General features: G+C 52.0%; 1 protein-coding gene across 1 annotated transcript; it reads left to right on the top strand.

Annotated features, from left to right (window-relative positions):
* Window positions 1-5,337: 5,337 nt before the first annotated feature.
* LOC308225876 (LON peptidase N-terminal domain and RING finger protein 1-like) lies at window positions 5,338-17,704 on the top strand (the record flags this gene model as incomplete). The annotated part of the gene is made up of 12 exons (XM_080627083.1): window positions 5,338-5,719; window positions 8,805-8,923; window positions 9,504-9,626; window positions 10,331-10,459; window positions 10,833-10,968; window positions 11,726-11,816; window positions 13,445-13,559; window positions 14,163-14,284; window positions 14,661-14,819; window positions 15,699-15,861; window positions 15,946-16,092; window positions 17,525-17,704. The coding sequence occupies 12 exons, from the start codon at window positions 5,338-5,340 to the stop codon at window positions 17,702-17,704; spliced, it is 1,866 nt and encodes a 621-aa protein (XP_080483209.1).
* Window positions 17,705-23,066: the final 5,362 nt, after the last annotated feature.

Here is a 23,066-nt window from a genome sequence, read left to right as displayed (position 1 = left end):
AGCGTTGCTCCCCAACTCTCCTCCATGGTCAGATATGGGTCTTAGCTGGGACCTGAGCCACTGGTTTTGCAAGATGTCCTCATGAAGAAGAACACTGAATTGTTAAGCTGGTGGTGGTGGAGATTCTGGAGCTGAAGGAATGAAGACCAGGTCAGTGGAAAGTGGTCACAAAAGCACATCTGGAAAAACATTTGTACAGGAGCCAACACCAAAGGAGAGAGCAGGGGAAAGATCCGCAGCCCCAAAGCGGTGTAGTCAGGGCAAGCACTCACCCAGCAGCCCATGGCCACTGGGGAAGGGAGTACCCATGGAGCAGATGCTCAGCTGCAGGACCTCACCATGCTTGTACTTCCCTGCATCCAGACAACCCTGCTAGCACCAGCAGATTTGCTCCATGAAGGGGAACCAGGCTTCTCCAACAGCTACCACCCTCCTGGGACCCACTCTAGTGTGAGATAAGTGGGACAAGCTGGATCCTGGACCTGCCCATGGCAGGATAGAGGCATTGCTACAGAGCAGCCTCTGCCATCTGCAGAGCTCACCCGCTGCCACTTGTAGCCTCCTTTGGGAAAGCAAAAAGGCAGCGCTGGGTCCCCGCCAGCCCTGCTGGCATCTCCATCAGGTGGGTGGGAGCTCAACAGGAAAAGGAAGAAAAGGAAGGAATGAGGGAGGTGGCACGTACTGACTTCTTGCTGCGGCAAGGAGCCAAGGCTACATGGGCTGGTGAATGAGCAGGGCAGGGCAGCCTGGTGAGTCCCTGCGCTGCAGTGAGAGGCCACCACAGCATCACCCCTGGACACACGTCCCAGGTCAGGCATGTGGCACTCAGCAGCTTGTGAAGCCAGTGGCTTTTGTCTGACCATGTAGTGATGATGGGTTATACGTCAGCTCTCTCATTGCAGAAGATGAAGCTGGTGATGTGACCTGACCCACAAGGACACAACTCCCTAGGGACACCAACACCCTTGGAAGTGGTGGAGCTTGCTAAAGTGCAGAGGTGGAGTTATGTCTTCAGAGTGGGCTCCTTAAGGCTTTTCCTCCCCTAATCACTTGGTTATGTTATCCATATCCTTACGCACCCTAGGATTAGATGGTGCTGAACAAGCTGCACTGACTTTGGGCCCCTCCATGGGATCCCCTACTGATAGAGGATCTTCAGCTGCCCTAGAAACACAAATAAACTGCAAAGCGTCAAGGTAAGCATATAGCACCCTGCACTACAGACCGTGGTCTTGTCACCTATCCTGGGGATTCCCCCTGGATGATGGGGACAATTCTGACCTTACTTTTAGCGGTTCTCCCATCTCAGGGGTATGTGGCTTGTACATGACCATCCATGGAAAAAGACATCTCCATGCATTTTGTGTGGGACTTGCTTCCAAGACCGAGTGTTTATGTTCTGCCAAACTCTTTGCCAAGATGGTTCACTCAAGAGAGTAAAATGAGCCAGATACGGATCTGGGCTGTCCCACTGTGACTCTCCAGTTTCCAGGAGTTCAGGCATCAGCCCAGTTACATGAGCATGTGAGAACATTACATCGCAGCTCGGTGTCCTGCCAGTCCACGTGGCAGTCAACTCATTTCTCTAGGAACGATGATGATGCCTCAGGCAAAGCCTGCATGACTCAGAAGGGAAAATATTAAAGTTTTCTTTAAAGCAAAATATTGAAGTTTTCTTTAATTCCCCAACCCTGTTTACATCTGATCCTCCTTACCGAGGGAGTCAGGGCCTCTCTGAGCTGTCAAGCAGCAGTTTCAGGACGCAGGAACCGTACCATGTAATTTATATGATTGCTCCCTTCCCCACACCTAGTCAGCACAGCACAGACCTTGAATACCAAACACCAACGAGCAGTGTGGCAATCTGCTTGCCTCTGCCCAAGAGAAAACCAGGTATGGAGCAGCTCTCATTGCATAGAGACCTGAAAGAAACAATGCTTGTTATAAAAGGCAAGCTGTGAGTCCAGATGAAGTGTCTCCCACACCACCTGCTTCCACTTCCTTTTGCTTCGCTCCCAGGACTGGCTTTGAACTGTGTGTGGCAAAGAGAAACGGGGTGGTTGAATAACATCCTGGATCTAGAAATACCATGATGCAAAGAAAGCAAAAATTGCAGGAAGCTGATGTGTTTGTTGACAGGTTGAGAGGGGTATGATGCAAATAACTCCCTGCATGCTATTTGCACGTACTGAGATGTAAAAATGGTTCCCTACGCCAACTCTGGAGGCTTGCAGACAAGCAGCAAAAGGGTGATGTAAACCATAGGGGCACGAGTGGATCTGCACAGGGGCTGAGGCTGGATTTGACCTTGGCTCTTTGCCTGGTCACCCAGGAGGCTGCACTGGCTCTTACACAACCATGACAGCATCAGCCCTGAGGGGCCCTTGCTGATGTGGGATCCTCATGTGGCATGCCAGCATTTTCCTCCTGCAGCTGCTTTTGAAACAGGAAAACTTGTTTTACCTCTGTGCACCAGGACTTTCAGGTCTGATGATGACAGGCTCATCCCGGCAGGATACTGGTGTGCAGAACGGATATAGCTGTATGCAAGAGGGGTCATGACATTCAGGGTGGAAGCTGCTGTTCAGGAAGCGCTTGTGGTGCCTTTGGAGACACCTTAAGGAGCACACAGGAATCTCTGAACAAAAAAAGGGCACCACTGGGAAGGTGTTGTCACCTTTGAGCCACTCCTTAATCCCCAATGTGTCAAAATCAAATGTCAGTGCCTGCAACAAAGATTTCTGCACTGAACAGCCTGCGTGAAACCCCTATCCCCATGTTGTGCTGTCAGCAGCCTGGACCACATTAACGAGGTGCACAAACGGTGCCTGCGGCTGGGAGCCAGAGGAGCTGGTTTCCTTTGCAGCAACACCTGAATTCCTCACTCTGCATTGACCTGGGCTGTTTCCCACCTTTAAAGTGGAAATAAATTATATAAACTAAATTCTATTGTGCTTTGCATATAGCTCTGAGCACAGTGTGGTCTGTTCTGTGTTACACGAAGCGTGGAGTCCTCATCTGGCCAGCAGAAGGGTTAGCACTCAGCATTTAAAGCTTTATGTTTGTTGCAGTTATGTACTGAGTCAGCACAAGCACAGCAGTGACAAGAGAAAGCAGCCGGAGTTTAGAACCAGCTCAGCTCTGGGTGGAATGAAGAAAACAAATTGTTCTTGCCCTGGTGCTAATGAAGCCTGGTTTTCAATGGACGTATGTGTCCTGGTTGGTTGATTTCTAACACATTATGCACAGGCAGCACATCCTCCTCACTGCTTACCAGGCGCTGGAGAGCCCACACACGTGAGAATGGTTGTGGAGTGAATCAGGAGGTGGGGGAAAAAAACAAAGCAGGCCCCAGGGAACAGCCCGGTGTCTGCTGGAGTGATGGAAGATGCTTTGCTCCTCACCCAACACTGGCTGCTCCCACCCTGAGCCATACAAACAGGTTATAGGAACACTTTTCAAGTGCATTGCTGAGAAGTTGGCCATGGAAGCTAAAATCACCTTTATTTCACATCTCAGGAGCCATGAATGTGTCCTTGAGGGGAAGTCTAGAGGTGAGACGGGTGAGGGCTCCCTGGTGGCAATCTTTTGTTTTAGTGAATAGGCAAGTTTTGGTGGAGAAACCAGCCATGGTGAGAACTAAACCATGAGAGGACAGTGTCTGATGTGAATGAGCCTTGCTCATCTGAGAAATGCCCATGGAACAACTGCTGGGGGAAGTGATGTGGCAGGTCTCTCTGGGAGGGCAATCAAAGACTGATCCTGCAATGGGGAACATGGAAAATGTTCCCCATGGGGCAGAGTCCCCGACAGCCCCACAAAGCTCCTGGGCAACCACTGTCCTTAATGCCACAATCAGGAGGTGTTCAGGGCTGTGCTGCTAAATATTGCCTGAGATTTCTCCAGTCTGAAGGGACCACTTAAAAAGATAACGGAGGAATATATAAAACCTTCCAAGCCTACACAAAATCCTTAACTGTTGAGCTTTTAACACCACTCATAAGCTTTTTAATATAATTACAGTAGATTTTGAAACCAAACCTGCTCTACAGCCTAAACATTCACCAGCCACTCCCTTAGTGAGGCATGGGTTTCATCAGCACTTATGTCCCACTAGTTATCTCCCTCCCAGAGCATCAATTCCAGTACGTACATGGGTTCGGTTTATTTTTGGAGACACACAAAGAGCCCTTGTGTAATGTGCATCATTCTTACATAAAGTCTGATCTACTAAGCCCTGGAGTTGTCAGATTTCAGCTGGTTTTCCCAGCACCTGCTATGCAAGAGCTGCCGGCCCCTTGCTGTATGCCTGTGTGGCAGGGGGATCCATTTCTTTTGGGACACAGAGCCCATCCTGGTGGGGAATGACTCCATACAGGTCTGAACTCATTCAATTCTGTATAAGTAAAGCATCTGAGGGTGATGCAGTTTCCCATCTACACTGGAGGGACACCCCTTTCTCCACACATATCCTGTCCTGATGGGTCTGCATGGTCGGGTTCAAAAAGGGACACTTGGTGCACCCCAGCCTCACCAGCCCTAGCTGCTCTGGAGCACCCCAACAACCTGCACCCCAGTCCTGCCCTGCAGAGCCTCAGCTAGCTGAGGCACCCTGCTCTCTGGACGGCTGCCCAGCTCCCCTTGCTCCCAGGTATCTTGTGCCCCAGCTGCTCTGGAGCATCCCACCCTCCCGTCCCCATCCTAGAGCACCCCGTTTCCCCCAGGACAGCCCCGGCAGCACTACAAAGCTCCCTGGCACCCCAAAAACCTCCCTTGGCATTTCACACCCTGGTCCTGCTTCAGAGTGCCCCAGATCCACCCGGACCCTGCATCCCTGCTGATCCGGAGGGGTCTCCAGCATCCCCACATGGCTTCATCCCCGAGTACCCCACCTTGTCACCCACAGCCCGGCTGCTCGGAGCCCCCGAGTCCCCTGGGGTGTCCTCGGCAGCCCATACCCATCCGAGAGCATTCCTCATCCCCGCATCCCGCCTGTGGCCATCCCGACCCTGCTCCGCGGAGCGCCCGGTACCGCCGGCTCCGTTACGAAACGCGGCCGGGGCGGGGCGGTGCCGGCAGCCAATAGCGGCCCCCGCAGCTCCGCCACCGGCACCCCCCGATCGGTTCTGCCCGGGGGGGACCTGCCCCGGCGGGACGGGCTGTACCGCGCCGCGCAGGGCCCCGCAGCCCTCCGCCGGGCCGGACGGGGCGGGAGCCCCGGGGAGGATGGGCTGAGCGGGGCGGAGCGGAGCGGGGCGATGCGCGGAGACCCGGCAGCGGTTGGGGTGTGCGGGCACCGCTCGCCCTAAGGGCAGCTTCCTGTCTTCGGCTGCAGCGATGAGCCACGGCCCCCAAAGCATGTCCCCTCCGCCCCGGGGGTGCAGCCCCGGCCGGCAGCCCCTCGGCCCCGGGAGCAGGGGCATGGACGTGCTGCGCTGCCCGTCCTGCCTCCTCCTGCTGTGGGAGCCGGTGACCGTGTCCTGCGGGCACACTGTCTGCAAGGGGTGCCTCGGGGGGCCCCGCTGCCCGCTGTGCCAGGAGAGGCTGAAGCTGCTGGGCGTCGGGGCGGCGAGGAGCAGCGTGGTGCTCTGCGGCCTCCTGGAGAAGTGCGTGCCCCTGGAGAGCCGGCTGGCAGGGCTGGTGGCCCGCGTCCGGGACCGCCTCACGCGTGGGGACGCGCAGGAAGCGCTGAGGATGGCGCAGAGAGGGGTCGAGCTGGGTAAGCATCACCGGGACAGAGGGGCTGCAGGGTTTGGGGTGCGGGGCTGGGCTGAGGATGCTCAGACTGGGATGGGGGAGCAGGTGGATACCAATGCACTTTGTGCCAGCACCATAGTGCCCTCTGAGCCGGCATGGTCCAGAGCTGGGAGAGCGGGGAAGCTGGAAGTGTTGGAAAGTCAGGACTAGGAGGGAGGATCCAGCAGCTGGGCATCTCTCCCATGTCTAAAGGTGTCCCAGGGTAGGTGGCTGGGCAAGCCGTGCTGCTCATCCTCACTGCCAGGGCCACAGGTAAGACACGGAGCCTGTGTCCCATTGGCCACAAGCTTCTGGTGTTAGCAAGTGGCTGGAGAGGAAAGAGCAGCAGCTTCTTGCATCTTCCCACACAGCAAAATTTCAGGGTCAGAGGAAAAGCTCTGCCCAGGGGGATGGCCATTACATAAAGTGGTTGGGACTTTTCCAGTCCGAGACAGACATGTCCTTGCCCCCAGAGCCTGGCAAGGACACAGCCTTCTCTGAGCTCCATGGTGCAGAGCAGCCCCGGCCCCATTCTGTGGCCAGCTCTGGAGATTTGTTCGCCTGCAGGGCAGGATCGGGCCCAGGGGAGGCTGATCTGCTTTAATATGTGGCCGTGAGTGGATTCCTTGGAGAGTAATGCTTAAATAAAAAGAGTTATACAATGTGTCTGCAGCAGGATGGAGGCAGAAGGTCTTTTCTTCACTGACGTTTCTATGACAGCAGTCAGCTCTGCTCCCGCAGTGCAGACAGTTATTCATTGCCCACTACGAGACAAGAGCCAGAGGTTCAGGCTATGCCTGGAACCAAAGGGCTGAGCTGTCTGGCCCATCCCCATGTTGGCAGCAGAAAGGAGGTCTCTTTATGCAACCTCCTGAGGCATCTGTCTCATACCCTGCACCCCATGCTTCAACTCACACGCATGTGCTCAGTTCTCCAGTGTTGTTTTCCTTCTTTATTGCCAGGCTTTTGTCTGATTGGGGTATACAATTGTAGATCTCTTTCTAAAAAGCCTCTGTGAGTATAAAGAGGAAACATTGCCAGCTCTGTCCTCAACCTCCCCTGCATGCTCTGTTCCCTGAAGGACAGGGGAAGTCCAGCTTAAGGGCAAGGAGGAAATTACAATCCCAGCCCCAGCTCTCATAAACCCACACTTGCTGGTGCTGCTCAGGCTCAGCCACGTGGGTGGTGCTTTTGGGATGTGTTTTCCAACTCCTGCAGCCCACTTTCAGGCTGCACAGCTTCTTACGGGCTCCCTTGGCTTTCAAACAGAACCACTGATAAATGTTTAACCCACAGGAATGTGGTTCAGCATCGCACAATGGGCTGGTTTGCAGTGCCCTGCTCAGCCCTCCATGCACGGCAGCTCTCGTTTTGCTTGGGAGAAAGTAAATTGTCGACTTTTAATCTTCTGGTTTTTAGTAAGTGAACAAAAAAATGCCCTGTAATACGTAACACAGGAGGCCTCTTGACATGCCTGAAGCCAGGAGGCTGGTGAGTGCTATCAGTCACTCATCAGCTGCCTGGGCCGCCAGCTGGCTTACGTCCCTAATGTCTAATGATATCATAGATCAAAACCAGCTGCAGCAGAAGAGAAATGCAGAATCCATAGCCCCCGTTTACACATCTTTTTTGCCAAATCAATTGCTTTATTGTCCATAGAGCATGGGTTTGCCCACATGGAAAATAAACCTCTAGACTTTGTATCCATTTGTTCATCTCTTCCTGTTATTAGAGGCTGGAATATTTAATCTCTGGATGTGTGTTTGGGACAGGATACTGAGCAGTGAGTTCCCACATTTCCTGACCTGCCCCATAAGGTCCCAGCTAACATTATAAAAGAAGATAAGCTCTGAGGGATCAGGTGTTTCTCTGCTGCACAGATCAGTGTGACCAGTGCAGCCTTGGAGCAGATGCTGTCTGGGTTATGGTGGCACCAAGCAGAGACCAAGGTCTCCTCATGCTCCATGCTGAGCATAGGGGATGAGAAGGAAATAGCCATGGAGGAGCTTCCTCCTCCATTATAAGACATGATAGGTGCCTGGGAATGGTGACAGTGGATGCAGGCAGTGGTGTGGGCAGGGCTGGGTGCACAGCCCCATTGCCTTAGCTGAAAAGCCAGCACAGCGCTGGATGTAGGTCACCTCCTTGCAAGCTGTGATATAATGGGGTGGGTCTGGGAATCTCTGCAGTTCAAACCCACAAACATTACCACACCTGGTTACTCCATGTGGGCTTTTGTGGTGCTGCTTGCTTGTACTCCCCGACATCCACCACCCCAATTCCCCTGCTGGCAGTGCTGGTAGGAAAGAAGGTCTTTATGGGGTTCCCCTGGAGCAGGAGAGAAGAGGGTCTCAATGCCTGTTACTTAGGAGCAGGCAGGAGCATGTAGGGTGCCCAGCACTTTGACAGTTGGGGTGTCATGGCCATGTCACCACCACTGAGATCCCATCAGTGACATCTCACTGATGAGGAACTGGGTGCTCAGTTCCCTTCCTCCGTTCTTGGAAGTCTCAGCCTTTTCTTGGAAAACACGAGTCATGTGGTGGGAGCAGATCCTTGAACTCTTCTACTTTCTCCTCTGCCCTGGGATTACATCCAGGTGGGTCTGGGAGGGCTCCCTGGAGTTGTGGGAATTCAGGTCTTGGTAATTGCAGGCTTGTTTGATAATGTGTTATTGTGGCTCTATGGGGTGAATCACATTGTAAAGCCTCCTATGGCAACAGCCCCTGTAAGGATTACGTGTATGGCATTTTGCTGCACCCCAAAAGGATGGATGAGAGCCCAGATCCCAGCACGGCTGAGCCCCAAGGCAGTGGTGGGGCCCCTTGGCTGACAGTGTTTTGGTGAGACGGGGAAAAACAAAGGGAAGAGCCTTAAAGAGTTTAAAACTTATATTAAGGGGAAATAACTTCCTTGCAGAGCCTTATGAGGGCAGTGACTCCTGCCAAAGAGGAGCGCAGGATCTGGCTGTGCTCAGTGTGAGGCAGGGATTCTAATGCCACAGTGGCATCTCCAGCCCTGCTGCCTCATCATGGATTCCCCATGAGTGATAACTTTTCTCTTTCCAGCCCCAGATGCCAGCTCCCTGCGGCTGTGCCGGGCAGAAGCATTTGCAGCACTGGGGCAGCACACTCAGGCACTGGAGGACCTGGATGCTGTGTGCAAGGCTGAGCCTGGAGACCATGAGGTGAGCAGAGAGAAGATCCCTTTGACTGGCTGCACTTGGAGCCAAATCTTACTGTATGGGAGCAATTTCCTCCTTTCCTGAATTCAAGCCATTGGATTCACCCCACTCAGAAACACACTTGCCAGACCCATCATGTTGCAAATCCAGGTTTGGTGCCATGTCTGACCTTGCTCACAGAGCACATATCTATGCTGGTGCATAGGATTGCAGCTGGGACTCAAGGAAGTGTTGGACAAAGGCTGAGCTGCCCTTGGAGAAATCAGCCCTGGGAACTCATTTGCTGTTATGTGAAGCACTTGTTGGCAATAGTTTTGCATCTTCAAAGGCAGAGCCCTTGCTTCCCTCTGTAGGTCTCTGTAGGGTTTGTTTGCTTGGCTTTTGCAACCACTGCACTTTGGGAGAGTCCCATTTTATGGGTTCCTGTAATTTTTAGACAAGTCTGAGCATGGGAGCAGCAGCGTGCCCGGGTGCTTTGGCTCAGGATGGGAGGAGGCTGGAGGGAGATTCCCTCAGGTCTGAAGGGGTATATGCTCAGCTGGTCACTGTCTCATCGTCACCGCAGGTTTTCTCTGCTCTGTAGGGTTTCTTCAGGAAAGGGAAGGTGCTTCTGGAGATGGGGCAGAGAGCTGAAGCCCTGCTGGCATGGAAACACTGCCTGGCACTCAATCCTCATTTCCACCCTTCTCGGAAAGAGATGGAGAAGGTGAGTGGTACTGTGGTGGGGTCCTGTGCCCTAACATCACCCATGTCCTCTGAAGGACTCATGTCAGTCATGGTCGTGCTGCTCTGGGTGGGATCAAGGGACATTGGGTCCTGGTCCAAGAGCCTTCCCATTGCTCCGATGCAGGTTTACCCATGCAAACTCCCCTTCCTCAGTCCATACCTTCAAGTCTCCGGTTTTGCAGGGTTTAGATGCTGACATGTCATGAGGTGCACTTTGAGGCAGCCTCAGTAGTCACCCAAGGCAAAGCACCAGCCAAAAGCTGCCAGTGCAGAGCCAGTGTCTTTTCTGCAGATGATTTCAGGCCAGCACCACCTCTTGTACCAAAACCACCATCACTGGTATGGCCTCTGGCAGTGTCCCCAGCACGGGGGCTTCATGCTGTGAGGGGACTCTTGCCCTTCAACAGGGAATGAGGAATGACCTTGTACCCCCACAGCTCACTCCCTTCCTGCTGTCTGTGAGTGGAGAACACAGCTTCCAGCCCTTATAAAACACCATTTTGTTCACTGCCTTGTGCTGCTTTCTTCCTTATGTTCTGCCAAGGCATTTGTTTGACACAGAGCTGAGCGCTGTCCTGTGGTGAGCAGAAGGCTGCTTTGGGGAAAGACAGAGCCTGGTAGCACATCCACCTCTCTGCTTCCTTCTTCTCCCAGCACTCCCTGAGCCCTGCTTTTTCCTTGCAGATCTTAATGCAAGAGGATGCTCCCCAGGCACACATGGCTGCTGCACGCTCGGGTGATGCTCATCAGGGCTCAACTGGTCCCCAGGTCGATGGAGGGAGCCCTGTGCTCCCATCTTCTGCAGAAGCTCAGGTAAGAGAGCCTGCAATGGGACTTAATGTTGCTCTGGGACATCCCAAATTGGGGTTTTCTAATGATGGAAAAGGAGGTGTGGTAAGGAGAGGCTGTGCAGGACCATAGCCACATGCAAGTGGATGCATGCTGGGATGAGAAGCTGCAGGTAGTGGAAGGTGGGAAAGCAAAGACATCATTGAAGCTGGTGCTGTGGGGACTGGGGAAACAGAAGAAGTGCCTTCTGTCTCCATTCCTCTGCCAGTTTTAGTCTGCAATACTTCTGCTCAGATTTTAGATTCTCATGTTTGAACACCCAAGTCACACTGCATTCAGGAAATAAACCCCAAAACGTCATTTTTAATGGACTCAATTTCATCTTTGTTGTGCCTAGGATCAGGAGGAAGAGCCAACAGATGGCAAAGGGGATGCTCAGTCTGAGCACAGCCAGGGAACAGCCACCCTTTCCCAGCTGGGGCAACAACGAGAACCGGAGACTTCAGCCGAGAGGCAGGGCCAGTGGTTGGTAGGTGAGTGTCATCAAAGGTACCAAAATCTCATCTCATGCAAAATACTTGTTTAAAAGCCATTTTGGCATTGAAAGCTTAGTGTTTGTGCTGCGTGCCAGCTCAGTGAGCTGACATCCCAGGGCACACAATGAGGCAGCTCTGGTCAGCACATTCACTGCTCTTCACGCATGTGAGGAGGATCCTGTGTTGAACAAACTTCTGGGTCTAGCTTGGTGAAAAGTTCTTGCTAAAGCCAGATGTCACTTGTTCCCTGTGTGGAGTCAGGGAAAGGCTTCTTTTGGTTCTCATGGGTTTAGTTGGGTTCAGATTTAGGTTAAATTCCCTTGTGAGGAATGTGCATTATGGGAAGTGGCACCTCCATTGATATGAATGTGCCATCAGCTTCCAGCCAGATGGTTGCCGTGTACCTGGCTTTGCATAAAGTGGTGGTGATGACTCATGGCAGGTCTCCAGAGACATCCATCTGGGAGCTTCTTAGGCTACTTCACCTCCCAGTGCCTCAGTTTCCCTGCCTGCAAAAGGGGGTAGGGAGACACTACCTTCCTCTTCCAGGTACTATGAGACCCAGTGATGTAAGAGTTATGGATGAACCCAGGTGGGTTAATAGAGGGATTTATGCCACATTTTGGCAGTTTTGTTTTTAACCTTGCTTTGTGTGGCAGTTAACTACTTACACCTTAGGACAAGATCAGAAAGCAAAGATCAATTTTCAGTATTGAAATCTCTTTCCTTCTCTTTCCTTCTCTTTTGACACTAGATAACAAAGAAGAAACAACAGCAGAAGAAATAACCCAGCCCTGCTGGGAGCTGCTGAGTGTATCTGACGTGGAGTGCTCCCTCTGCATGCGGTGAGTTCTCCAGCAGAAGAGCTTTTAGGATGATGAATTAGCACCTACTGGGTTTTCTTTCCTGGTGTGGATCTGTCTTCACACCTTAATAGCAAACTCAATCCCTAGTACTGCTGAAACACAGGTTTCAGTAGAGATAAGAAGGGGAGACAGGGGCATGCTTTGCCTTGCCAGGCTGTAAGAGCTCAGATTGCCCTGTCTCAGGAAGCAGCATCATTAGGTCTGTATTGCTTGGGACGTTGGTGTGGAGGTGGGGATGTTCAGTGAGGTCAAAGACTGAAGGTGATGGTTGCCCTTTGTAACTGGAAGCTGGATCAGGAAGGTGTTGCCCCAGGGAAATACCATCCATGATGGGGATGTTACAAATCCAAAGGGAAGCCTTTCCCAGGGAAGTGCCTGCTGGAGGTGGAAAAGGGGACAGGGTAGGGCCAGTGTCTGTCTGCTGACTCAGCGCTGGGTGCTGCCACAGGGCATGCTCAAACCAGGCTGTTATTTCTGGCATGTCCCAGGACCTCAAGCAGTTGTGCAAGTGCCTGCTGGCAGAGGCTGGATGTTGCATCATTGGATGTGCAAGGTGGTGAAGGTCTCCTGTATGGCTGCTTTTTCCAGGTCTGGGCATGGCATGGGGGAATGGCACAGCAGAGAGAGAGGTCAAAGCTGTATCTGATCTGCATTAGATGAATTTTGGTCTCTTCTGAGAACAGGGAACCAACGTTGAGGAAGAGTCGGGGCTCAGTGCTGAGCACGGCTTTCCCAAGACCTTCATTTCACTTTGGATCCTGGAGCTACCTATGAGCAACCTGAGAGCTTGCTACTGGCTCTGCTCTGGGGCAGGGGAGAAGGAGGCACTTTCCCATCACTGTTTTTTTGCCTACACATCACTGTGTCTGGGGAACTGGAGAAGGGGGTGCTATGTGTGTAGTGATGAGGTCCATGGGGACCCTGCAGGGATGGGAAGCGGTGCTCAGGCCTGGAACTCATCTTTTATTGTTGTGCAAGTACCGCAGTCTGAGCCCAGACTGATAATTAAAGGAATAAGCCAGGTAGCAACCTTTACACTTAATTAACAGGAGCTACAAGCAAAGCTTAGCCAATGCAGCGGTAGTGAAGGTGAGTTTCATAACCATGGGCTGCCAGAGCTTGGAAAACACAGTGTGAGATAGCTTTCATCGTGTTGCATCCCTGCAGTATCACTGTCTTTAGTGCAGAGGGCTGGTGAAGGCAGCAGATTTCCCTTGGAATGGTAGGAGAAGACATGGGAAATGTCTTGTTCCTGCTCTAAGCAAAATCTCTTGCTTTCAGCAAGATGAATCAAGGAAGATGCAGGCACAAAGCTGGGGATAGCCAGAAGCTGCACCCACAGCTCTGCCCACCCTGTCCTGCTCTACCCTTACAGCACCAGCCTGAGCTTCTCAAGTCCCTGAGGACTCTGTGGAACCCCTGCACCATGGGGCTGAGACCAGCCGGGGTTTCCAAAGGAAGGTGCTGAGCCAGGCATGGGCAACAACAGCTTTGAGGGCACCCAGCCCTGTGAACAGAGGCTCTGTGAAGTCTCTCTCTGCTGGGCTTTACCTGCGCTCTTTGCCCCATGGTCTCTCTGTGGTCCATTGACTCTGGTCCCTTTGCAGGATGTTCTTTGAGCCGGTGACGACACCATGTGGGCACACCTTCTGCAAGGAGTGCCTCGAGCGCTGCCTGGACCACCGGCCCAACTGCCCCCTCTGCAAACAGAGCCTGAGAGAGGTGAGGCCATGTGTCCCGTGGGAGGGAGCCCCAGGGAGAACTGGGACTGGGGTGGGAAGGAGCAATTCTCTTACGTTAGCAGCTCCCTGGCACAGAGGTAGCAGCTCCATTCACATGAGAATAACCAGACTGTTGATAATTAAGACCAAGAGATTAATTTCCAGAAGATGCAACAGTGATTCAGTGAGATCATAAACAGGACAGAGAGGTAGAGGGAGAAAGAGAGAAGGAAAGAAGTGAATGCTAATTACTTTTAAAAATGGAAATGGATGGAAAACATGATGGCCTGGAGATTTGATTTAATCTTTAATGAACAGGGATTCGGATGAGGTCGTCAGGGAAATTAGGTTGTCATACAAGGACTGCATCACTGTCAGAGACAGGACACTGCACTGGATAGGCCCTAGGTCTGAGCTTTGTCTGAAGGTCTCAGTGGAGCTGACATCCTGCCCTGCTCGATGGCTTGACATCCACTGATAGGTTTTATCCCTGACATTCTCTGATCTAAAATTACCCTTAACTCTAATAAAAGTGAGCGTGATTCAACCTCAGGGCTCCTCACCTGCTCTTCTCCAACCTATTTCTGGGTCTCATTTCTTTTAGTACCTGAAGGCTGGAAGCTACAGCCCCACTGTGCTGCTGCAGGACATCATACTGGCCACCTTCCCCACTGAGCTGGCTGAGCGCAGGGACCTGCACCAGGCTGAGATGGCAGAGCTCTCCAAGTAAGCAGGGACTTGCTCCACTGTGCATGTGTGTTCATGCACGGGAGTCTGAGAGGTCTGTCCTCACCACATACCATTGCTTTGGCTTGATTCTTCTCAAGTGATGTCTGTCCCGCTTCTAGGACTATATCACAGCAGGGTTGGGTGTATGCAGATGTGCCCCATGGGGCACCTGGGGATGAGGGAGCATCTCTGCAAGGAGCTGTTTTGTGGGCAGAGTTTGTCCTTGGGTTCTTGGTAAGCCAAGTGGAAGCTTTGGTGTTGCTCTGCTCCAGAGAATCACTCCTTGGGGCCAAGGACACGTGGTTTGTGGGAGCAGCCCTTGGGATGGGGTTTGCTCCAGGAGCTTTCACAGTGATCTCTCCTCCTGTCCCAGCCTGACCAAGAACATCCCCATCTTTGTGTGCACGATGTCCTTCCCCGGCATTGCCTGCCCTCTGCACGTCTTCGAGCCTCGCTACCGCCTCATGATCCGGCGGTGCCAGGAGACTGGCACGAGGAGGTTCGGAATGTGTATATATGAGCATGGGAAAAGGTGAGCTCTGGGGCAAGGCGGCTTCCCTCTGCCCTGGCTGGTTTTCTCTTCTCTGCCCCAGCCCCAAGTATCTAAACTCCCAAGGGGTTCAAAGAGAAGAAGCCGGGTTCCTATCACACTGCACCCCACTGATAAACCAGCAGGGAGGCTGTCCATTACCCATGCAGTAGAGTGAAAGGGGATCTCGCTGTCTCCCAGCATCATCACAGCCATGGCAAGGAATGGATCTAGTGCTGGAACTGAGCATAAACAGCAGCTGCTGTTAAACACAGTGATGTAGGAACAGCTTCTGTCTCAGGATGTCTCAGCTGCATGGTTCCCTGGCTGTGACCTCCAGCTCCTCTTACTGAGCACTTGAAAACTGCCACATTTCTCATACTTTGTCCTTAACGAGCTGTGAGAGGACATTGGGTTAAACGAGCTTTTGTTTGGTGCAGTGCGGCCATTATGTTCCTTATGGCATCCAGATCTTGGATGGGTTCAGTCTCCAGACTCCTAACATGAATACTCTGTTAAATACATGTATTTACATGCCATATCCTCCCTGTGCTACAGTCCTCTTCAAGTGGAATGAGATAAATAACATTTTCTGGGCTTTGGGAGGATGTCTTTGCAAGGAATGGTATTGTCAGGGCCACAGTACATCAGGGCAGTATGAGGACTTCAGTCCTTTTGCTATATGGCAAATCCAACGGAGTGCAGGCAGTGTGCTCACTATTCCCTGCCCTTTTAGCAGCAAGTGGTAACTCCAAAATTTCCCCCTCCTGCCAGCTAGTTCTTGGGTTTTTCCATCCTTTGAAGGTGGTGCCTTCAGTAGAGCATCCCTCTCACCACTGGTACCGCAGCTCACCCCTCTTTTCTCTCCCTGTCTCCCTCCAGTTTTGCTGACTACGGCTGCATGTTGGAGATACGGCAGATCGAGCTGCTGGCGGATGGCAGGTCCTTGGTGGACACCATCGGCCGGCGGCGGTTCCGGGTGCTGAGCCGTGGGCACAGGGACGGCTACAACACTGCTGACATTGAGTACCTGGAGGACAGGAAGGTGAGGGCAGGGCCAGGGCAAAAGCCACTGCTGCGGTGGGACAGAGCATCCCCCTGGACACCTTCTCCTCTTCCCTCCATGCAGGTGGCTGGTGAGGAGCTGCAGGAGCTGCAGTGCCTGCACGAAAGCACCTACCGCTTGGCTCAGCAGTTCTGTGAACACCAAGACCTTGCCTCCAGGCACATTTTGATGCAGCATGGACCACTGCCGGATAAGGAGGAGGATATCCAGGTAATGCCCCAAGGGAACGGATGCACTAAACAGAGCGGGTATCATGAAAGCCTCTGAAGCAGGTTCCTACGCCAATTACTCTGCTTCCCTGCTCGGTTAACCAACAAGATACAAGAAACGTGGAGAGGGACTTTCTACAAGGGCATATAGTGACAGGACAAGGGGGAATGGCTCTAAACTGACAGAGACGAGACTGAGATTAGACATCAGGATAAAAGTCCTTCTCTGTGAGGGTGGTGAGACACTTGCACAGGTTGCCCAGAGAAGTGGTGGATGCTCCATCCCTGACAGTGTTCAAGGCCAGGTTGGACAGGGCTTGGAGCAGCCTGCTCTAGTGGAAGGTGTCCGTGCCCATGGCAGGGGGTTGGAACTGGATGAGCTTTAAGGTCCCTTCCAACCCAAACCATTCCATGATTCTATTGTAAGATGAGCAAAACAAACCCTGTTTCTCACTCCCGCTACCAGTTACAGCATCTCTCACTCAGATGTAGGGCTTGTTTGTTCAAACTGTTTAATGTTTCTTTATGGGTTTAAACTTCTCTTGGAAACCAAGCACTGAGTTTTAAAAGCTTTCACAGGGTCTTTTCTTAAATGAGAACTGAGAAACTGAACTGTTTGGATTTGAAAACACTTGGGTAAAGACACCAAATGAACAAACAGGCAAAGAAACCCCACAGCTCAGCAAATCTGCGGTCTCCTTTCTCACTGTGTTCCTTTGAGACAGCCATAGCTGGCCAGAGGTGAGGAACTAAGAGGGCAGGATCCAGCTTGCTTATTAAATTGCTCTGACAAATTCAGATTTTGGAGGGGAAAAAAACCCCAACCTAAATTCAGTTTTCACTCCTTTAAGAAAGTGTTTCCTGCCTGGATCATCACAAACATCTCTTGTCGGCATGTCTCAGGCTAAGGCTGTCCTGGCCAGCAGTCAGATCAATGCTGTGCTCAAAATAACAAAACAACTCTTCCTCCTTCAGCTGAGCTGAGCAGTTCCCTGTTGATTTGGCTCAGGTTTTGAGAGTCAGTTTACAAAAGCGCTGGACAGTTTTCTGGCCTGAACTTTGCCTTGCTGAGTGATGATATGGCAAATGCCCCAAAAGACACCAACTATGCAGGATTCAGCCTGTGCTTCCAAAAAGCATTGCTTTAAACAAGGAAATGCACAAGATATTTTGTTGTCTCTTTAGTATAGACTTTTTCCTGGTTACATCTATGTCTGGAGGCTCCCTGGGGAATGCTTGTCTGGAAATTGAACTGGTTTATCCAGCAGTTTTGAGCCTGCATAGACAATGGAGCTGTTTGGAGGAATACTTTAGTTAAAGCTGGCACTCCTATCCTGACAAGAGCAACTGTTTCCCATCAACGATGATGCTCAAAGTCCATGCATCCACCTTGCAATTCCTGATGCGAGGCTCTCTCCTTCTCTCTCTTCCAGGCTTCAGCAGACGGCCCGACGTGGTGCTGGTGGCTCATCTCCATCCTGCCCCTTGACCCATCCTACCAGCTGAACCTCTTCTCCACCACATCCCTGCGCGCCCGCCTCATGCAGCTGCAGCGCATCCTGGCCATGCTGCTGCAGCAGCCCCCCGAGCGCAGCCCCCGGGGCCGTGTCTGAGCCCCCCAGCTCTGGGAGAGCCCCCCCAAGGGATTCTCATGGGTTTAAGTGTGGTTGAGCTCCTCCAAAAGTGACCTTGGTGATGAGCTGGGCACCCTCTGCCTGGCTTGGTGGGGCTGGTGCTGCATCAGCAGTGATGTTGCACTATAGTGACACTGCACCATCCATGCTGCCTCCAGGTGACGTGACCGTACCATGCTGCCAAAGTGGGGCCTGGGATGGAAAGATGGGTTGTGTCTCGGGAACTAAAATCACTTCTAGAGCTGATTTGGTGCTAAGGATTGTCCTTAGGGCAGAGGACTGAGTGCCAAGATAGCCTCAGTTTTGGCTCTCCTTTGAAGGACAACATAAGGGTTTTTGATAGCTGGTCCAGCTCCATGTAGCAGATTTAGAGGCTTCAGAGAGGTGGCACCAGGAGGCAGAGATGTCGTGACGGCTTTCTCGTGCCACATCTCACAACTTTGACTTAATTTCTATTTAAACAAGAAGAAAGGTTAAATTAAACCATCTGAAACACATGGTACTGCTTTTACCCACCTCCATGGCACGTAGCAAGGAGATGCTGCTTTCCAAATGTATCTGCGTCTGGGCATTCCCTTCCCACCGCTCTGCTTGGTGCTGTGCCATGTTTGCTGTGCTGAGTTTGCTGGCCCTGGAGCCGTGCTGGAGGCTCCTGGCCGCTTCTCTGACTGCCAGCTCCACTGCTGTGAAGTGCTGTGGGAAGGGGGATAATTTGGCAGCATTGATGCTTTTTTCCCCACCCAAAGGTTGCTGTTCCCAAGCCTGGCTGAGTTCAGGTTCCAGATTTGGACCTGCGGGCTGGAAGGAGCCAATGACATGAGGGAGTTGAGCCTGGCAGTGATTTTGTGAGACTTCCTGCTCCTTGACTACTGCAGTTTTCCCTGTGTTCAGTGTTTCTTGTAAACTTTCTGCCTCCTCAGGAGAAATCAGGATCTGAGCTGAGGCCAAGTGCTTGCACTTGGGACCCAGAACAGTTCAGGATCCCCCAAAAGAGCACAGAGTGACGTTAAAGGGAGCCAAACCTCTGGAGAGGCAGGGAGAGGGTAGGAACAGTGACTGAGCCCCTTGTCAGGGGAGAAAGTGCCTGTCTGCAAGTGCCTGTCTTCTGCTTGTCTCTAACCATGGGAAAGATTATTCCCCTGGACACACCAGGCTTTCTTCCATGGAAATCCTGAAGGTTTGAAATTTTTGTCTCACATCCATAATTTCAGCGATTTTGGGTTGAATTTTAGGAATAGCATCCACTCGGTCATTGGATTAACATTGCTTCCAGAATTTTATCCCTGCTCCTCTCAAAGACTCCACACCCCATCTAGGAACTCAGTGCGCTGTTGGATCTGTGTGTGGGAGAGAGAATCAGGCTGTGACTCCAATGCTCCTTACTGCCTGTGTTGCTGGGGCAGGAGGCTCTGGACACAGCTCTGGAGGTCTCTGCCCAGTGCCACCACCTTTCCCTGTCCTGTTCTCTCCAGGAACAAGAGGTCTTATTCCCTTCTTTCCAGTAAAGTGCCTCCCCAGAGCAACAGTCAGGGACCAGATCTCCCCAGGGCCCATAGTGAGCACAAGGCAGCTGAGGGCGATTCAAGGCTGGATTTGCTCCTCTACCTTTAAGCCATATCCTCTCCTACTTTGCCTCTGTCTCTGGGGCACCATGATTCCCCCAAGAGGCTGTATCTCCAGGATGTTGGATGAGGCTGGGCATGGAGGGATGCCTTGGAATCCTGGGCAGGTACATGCAGGTGGCAGGATGCCTTTGGCATTTGAGAAGTGCCTTTCTATGCTGTGGGGTCAATGTGAGCTCACTCAGTGGATCCCCCCATCCCAAGCACCTCACCTACCTTTTCCCCACTTGTGGGAGCTCCCTGGGCTTCTGTGGGTCCCTCCAGCAAGGTGGTGGCATTAGGGGTGCAGGGGAGAAGCGTGGGTCTACACAGTGTCCACACTGGGGACCAGAGCCACATCCACCTGTGAAGAAGGGAAGGGACTCGTGCAAATCACTGCAGTTTGCTTGTAGCGCCTTTGGGGTTTGTGTTAATATCTTTGTTCTTTGAATTAAATTTTCTTCCTGATCATTGAAATAAAAACTTGTTTTTGGTGCTGCTGGTGGTGATTTGTTGCAGGTTTTTAACTGCTCATTGATGAAAGTGCTTGAGCATCACCAGGGAGATCTGGGGACATGTGGAGAGGTCACACCCTGGCCTTCAGACAGCAAGTGAGATAGACACAGTGAACACAGTCCAGCAAAGGCAGGTGACAACAAAGCAAAATAATGAGGTGGTTTTGCTCTCAGAAAGTGAGCATATAAAACAAGGCAGGAGGGACTAGCTCCTGCCCATCACTGTGACTAAAAGCTTTGGAGAAAGATGGGAACACAGAGACCAGCCTGGCAGAGGCTCTGACCAGTGTGGGATGACTCTGGAGGGTGTCCATCCCTCGAATTGTGTGGAGAGCATCTTGCCCCTGCTCTGCCTTTGCAGCCATGGGCTGAGGGCTGCGAGCTGGGAACAGGTTTACATTTGGCAGCTAGCATCAGGGATGAGTGACAATGCATGCACGGGCTCTGAAATGAGAGCGTGGCCCTGGATGGAGAGGGGATGGTCTTCAACCCTGCGCACAGGGGTGTCCTGCCAGGACAGCTCTCCTGGAGTCCGGATCTGGCACCAGATCCCTTTGCCGTGCTGCCCTGCTCCCACTAGATGTCAGGAAGAGGCTGAGTGCAGGCGAGAAGGAAGGCGCAGGCGAGAAAGAAGGCACAGCCGAGGGGATGCGCAGCATCAGCCGCTACCAGAGCCTTGGCCAAGCTTTTCTCACCCCTAGCCCCAAAAGCAGCCCCGCTGGCCCCAGCCAGGCTGCCCAGAGCACTGAAGTGAAGTCAGGGACCCTTGTCGCTTGAAACGACTTTGATTTACCCAAGCATGCGCAGGGTCTGTGCTGGGGAATCCTCTCTCCATTCAGGCCAACCAGGTCTTGATTGCCCTTTTGGGTCTGGAACAGGGGACTGGGGCAGTTGGGGGTGTCCTCCTCCCCATTGCTCTTCAGCCACCCTGCTGGGCATGGCTCTCAGTTCAGAGGTGGGAGAGGAAGCAACCCCTTGTCCCAGGACACAGCTGGAACAGAACAGCATCTCATGACCCCTTGTGAAGGCAGCCTCTTGGATGCTGGGATGAGCAGTTGGGGGCCGTTGGGAAAGACCTGGCAACTTCCTCACCTCCAAGGGCTCTTGCTTCTCCTTGGCCTCCTTCATGAGCCTGCAGGAAGGCTGGATCTGGAGCAGCCTGGCAAAGCTGCAGCTGGCAGCTATGGGCACCTGCAGACCCCCTGCCCTAGACTTTGTTGCAGTGTGCATGGCAGCTTCACCCCCAATCAGCAGCCAGAGCTATGGGGAGATGAGTGCAACTCTGCACAGGCTTCTTGGTGGTAATCAGGACCTCAGGGGAGATGATCCACTTTACCCCGCAGCAAAAGATGTCCTGACCATGCTTTGCTTTCTGCTGCTTGGATTCGTTTCCTCCCTGTATTTTTCCATCTCCTTGTGCACTCCTCCCATGTGCATCCCAACAACACTTAGTAATGACTTCTGGCCTTTATATAACACTCCTCATCGGAGCTTTTCCGATGGATGTCTATATCCTCCTCTGGATTTTACAGGCTAGAACCAGGGGTGGGGAGAGGCAACAAGATGCCCAGGATCACCCAACAATGTCTCTGGTAGGCAGGGGACCACTCTCCAAATGTGCCCTTCTTCCCACCCCTGTAGATGCTGGGACATATCCTGCACATGGCTTTTACATTCCTGGAGAGGTGCAAACCAGCACTAGCACTGGCCCTGCTTCCATCATCCCGAAACCTGACCTTTCCAACAGCACCATTTCCTTAATTCCCATCCAGCATCTTACCCAAGAGGCATTGCTGACAACTTCCCTCACCTGATAGTGTGGGCAAGCAATTAGTTAAAGAGGCAAGTAATTAATACAAGAGGTGTCAGGCTGTGCCTCATCTTTCTTTAACAAATGGTACATTTCCAAAGTAATTAGACCAGCCTGTACACGAGGTAGTGGAAAATCAACGTGGGTTTGTTTGAGCTCAGATTTTCTGCAGCAAAACCAGGCTCGGATGGAAGAGGAACACAGTACATGTTAAGGTCAATGAAGGCAGGAAGAAAAAGGAGTAAACCAGCACCTGGTTTTTCCCATCCTTTAGCAATACCAGTTGGTACAGTGAAAGATTGTATTGTCCCTGCTCTTTAAAGGAAAGTGATGAAGACAGATGTGCCATTGCTTCCAAGAAAACTCACCCACGGGATATATTCAAAGCTGGCAAATGACAAGTGATGAAAAAAGTGACTCAAAGCCACTGCTGGAGCAGTTGGGGTGGGAGCTGCTCGTCCCCCTTGGGAGACAGAGTGTGGCCCCTTGTCCAAACCTGTGCCAACAGCCATGTCCATCCTGATTCTGTCCCTTCCTGCTTCTGTATTGAATTCTGATTTCACAAAACCAATTCAGACCAGGCAAGACTGATTAAACATCAAGGAAATGGGGAAGTTGTTAAAAACACGGAACATGTATAAATACGACATTATTAAAACAAAATGTGACTTTTAGCAAGGACAGCCCCCTCAGCTGTGCCGTGTTTACCTTAATTGTTTCCCTCCATTAATTACAGTCTGAGAGGGAGACTTGTGCAAATTGAAATAAATGAATCGAATTTCTTTAGAGTTTTGTGTAGCTGGCTTATGGGGATTGCAATTAAGCCACTATGTTTGGTGTATTAAATTACATGGCATAGATCTGCTCTCTTCTTTTTAAGCACCCAGGATTGTGCAAAGGCAGCAGTCAGCGACAATTAGAAGGTAAACAGGCGGTGCAAGGAATGGTTATTTTAGCTCCTTGTGCCTCAAGAATTTCACTTCTTGCAGGTATTAAGGCTCATCCCTTAATAAATGCAGCCCCGGCTCGGTGCAATGAAAGATAAAGTGGAGCCGGTGGAGTAGAGACCAGGGCACATCTCAGCTCTGCCCTGGCAATGCAAACAGTGACATGGGTGGGAGTTTAGTCCAATCCTTCAGGAAAATTAGGCTATGTGACTCAGCAGCCTTGCGTGTGTTCGTGCTCGTTCCCACCAGCAGCTGCCCAGTACCACCCACGTTTGACACAGGGGAAGCAACTTCCAGATGTATCGAGGTTCTGACAAGGTCGGCGAGAATGAGCAATGAAACAGAGGAATGCATCAACCAATGGGGAGGGCAAGGGGATGCTCAACCCTTATTTGACACCAGAGAATCTACCCCACAGTCTTTTTCCAGATAGATATTTAAGAGGAAAACTGGCTTAATTGATGTTGT

This window comes from Psittacula echo, assembly GCF_963264785.1.
Source record: "Psittacula echo genome assembly, chromosome: 11".
Lineage (NCBI taxonomy): Eukaryota > Metazoa > Chordata > Aves > Psittaciformes > Psittacidae > Psittacula > Psittacula echo.
The sequence above is the reverse complement of the archived record's forward strand: the minus strand, read 5'-3'. Positions and strand labels throughout refer to the sequence as shown.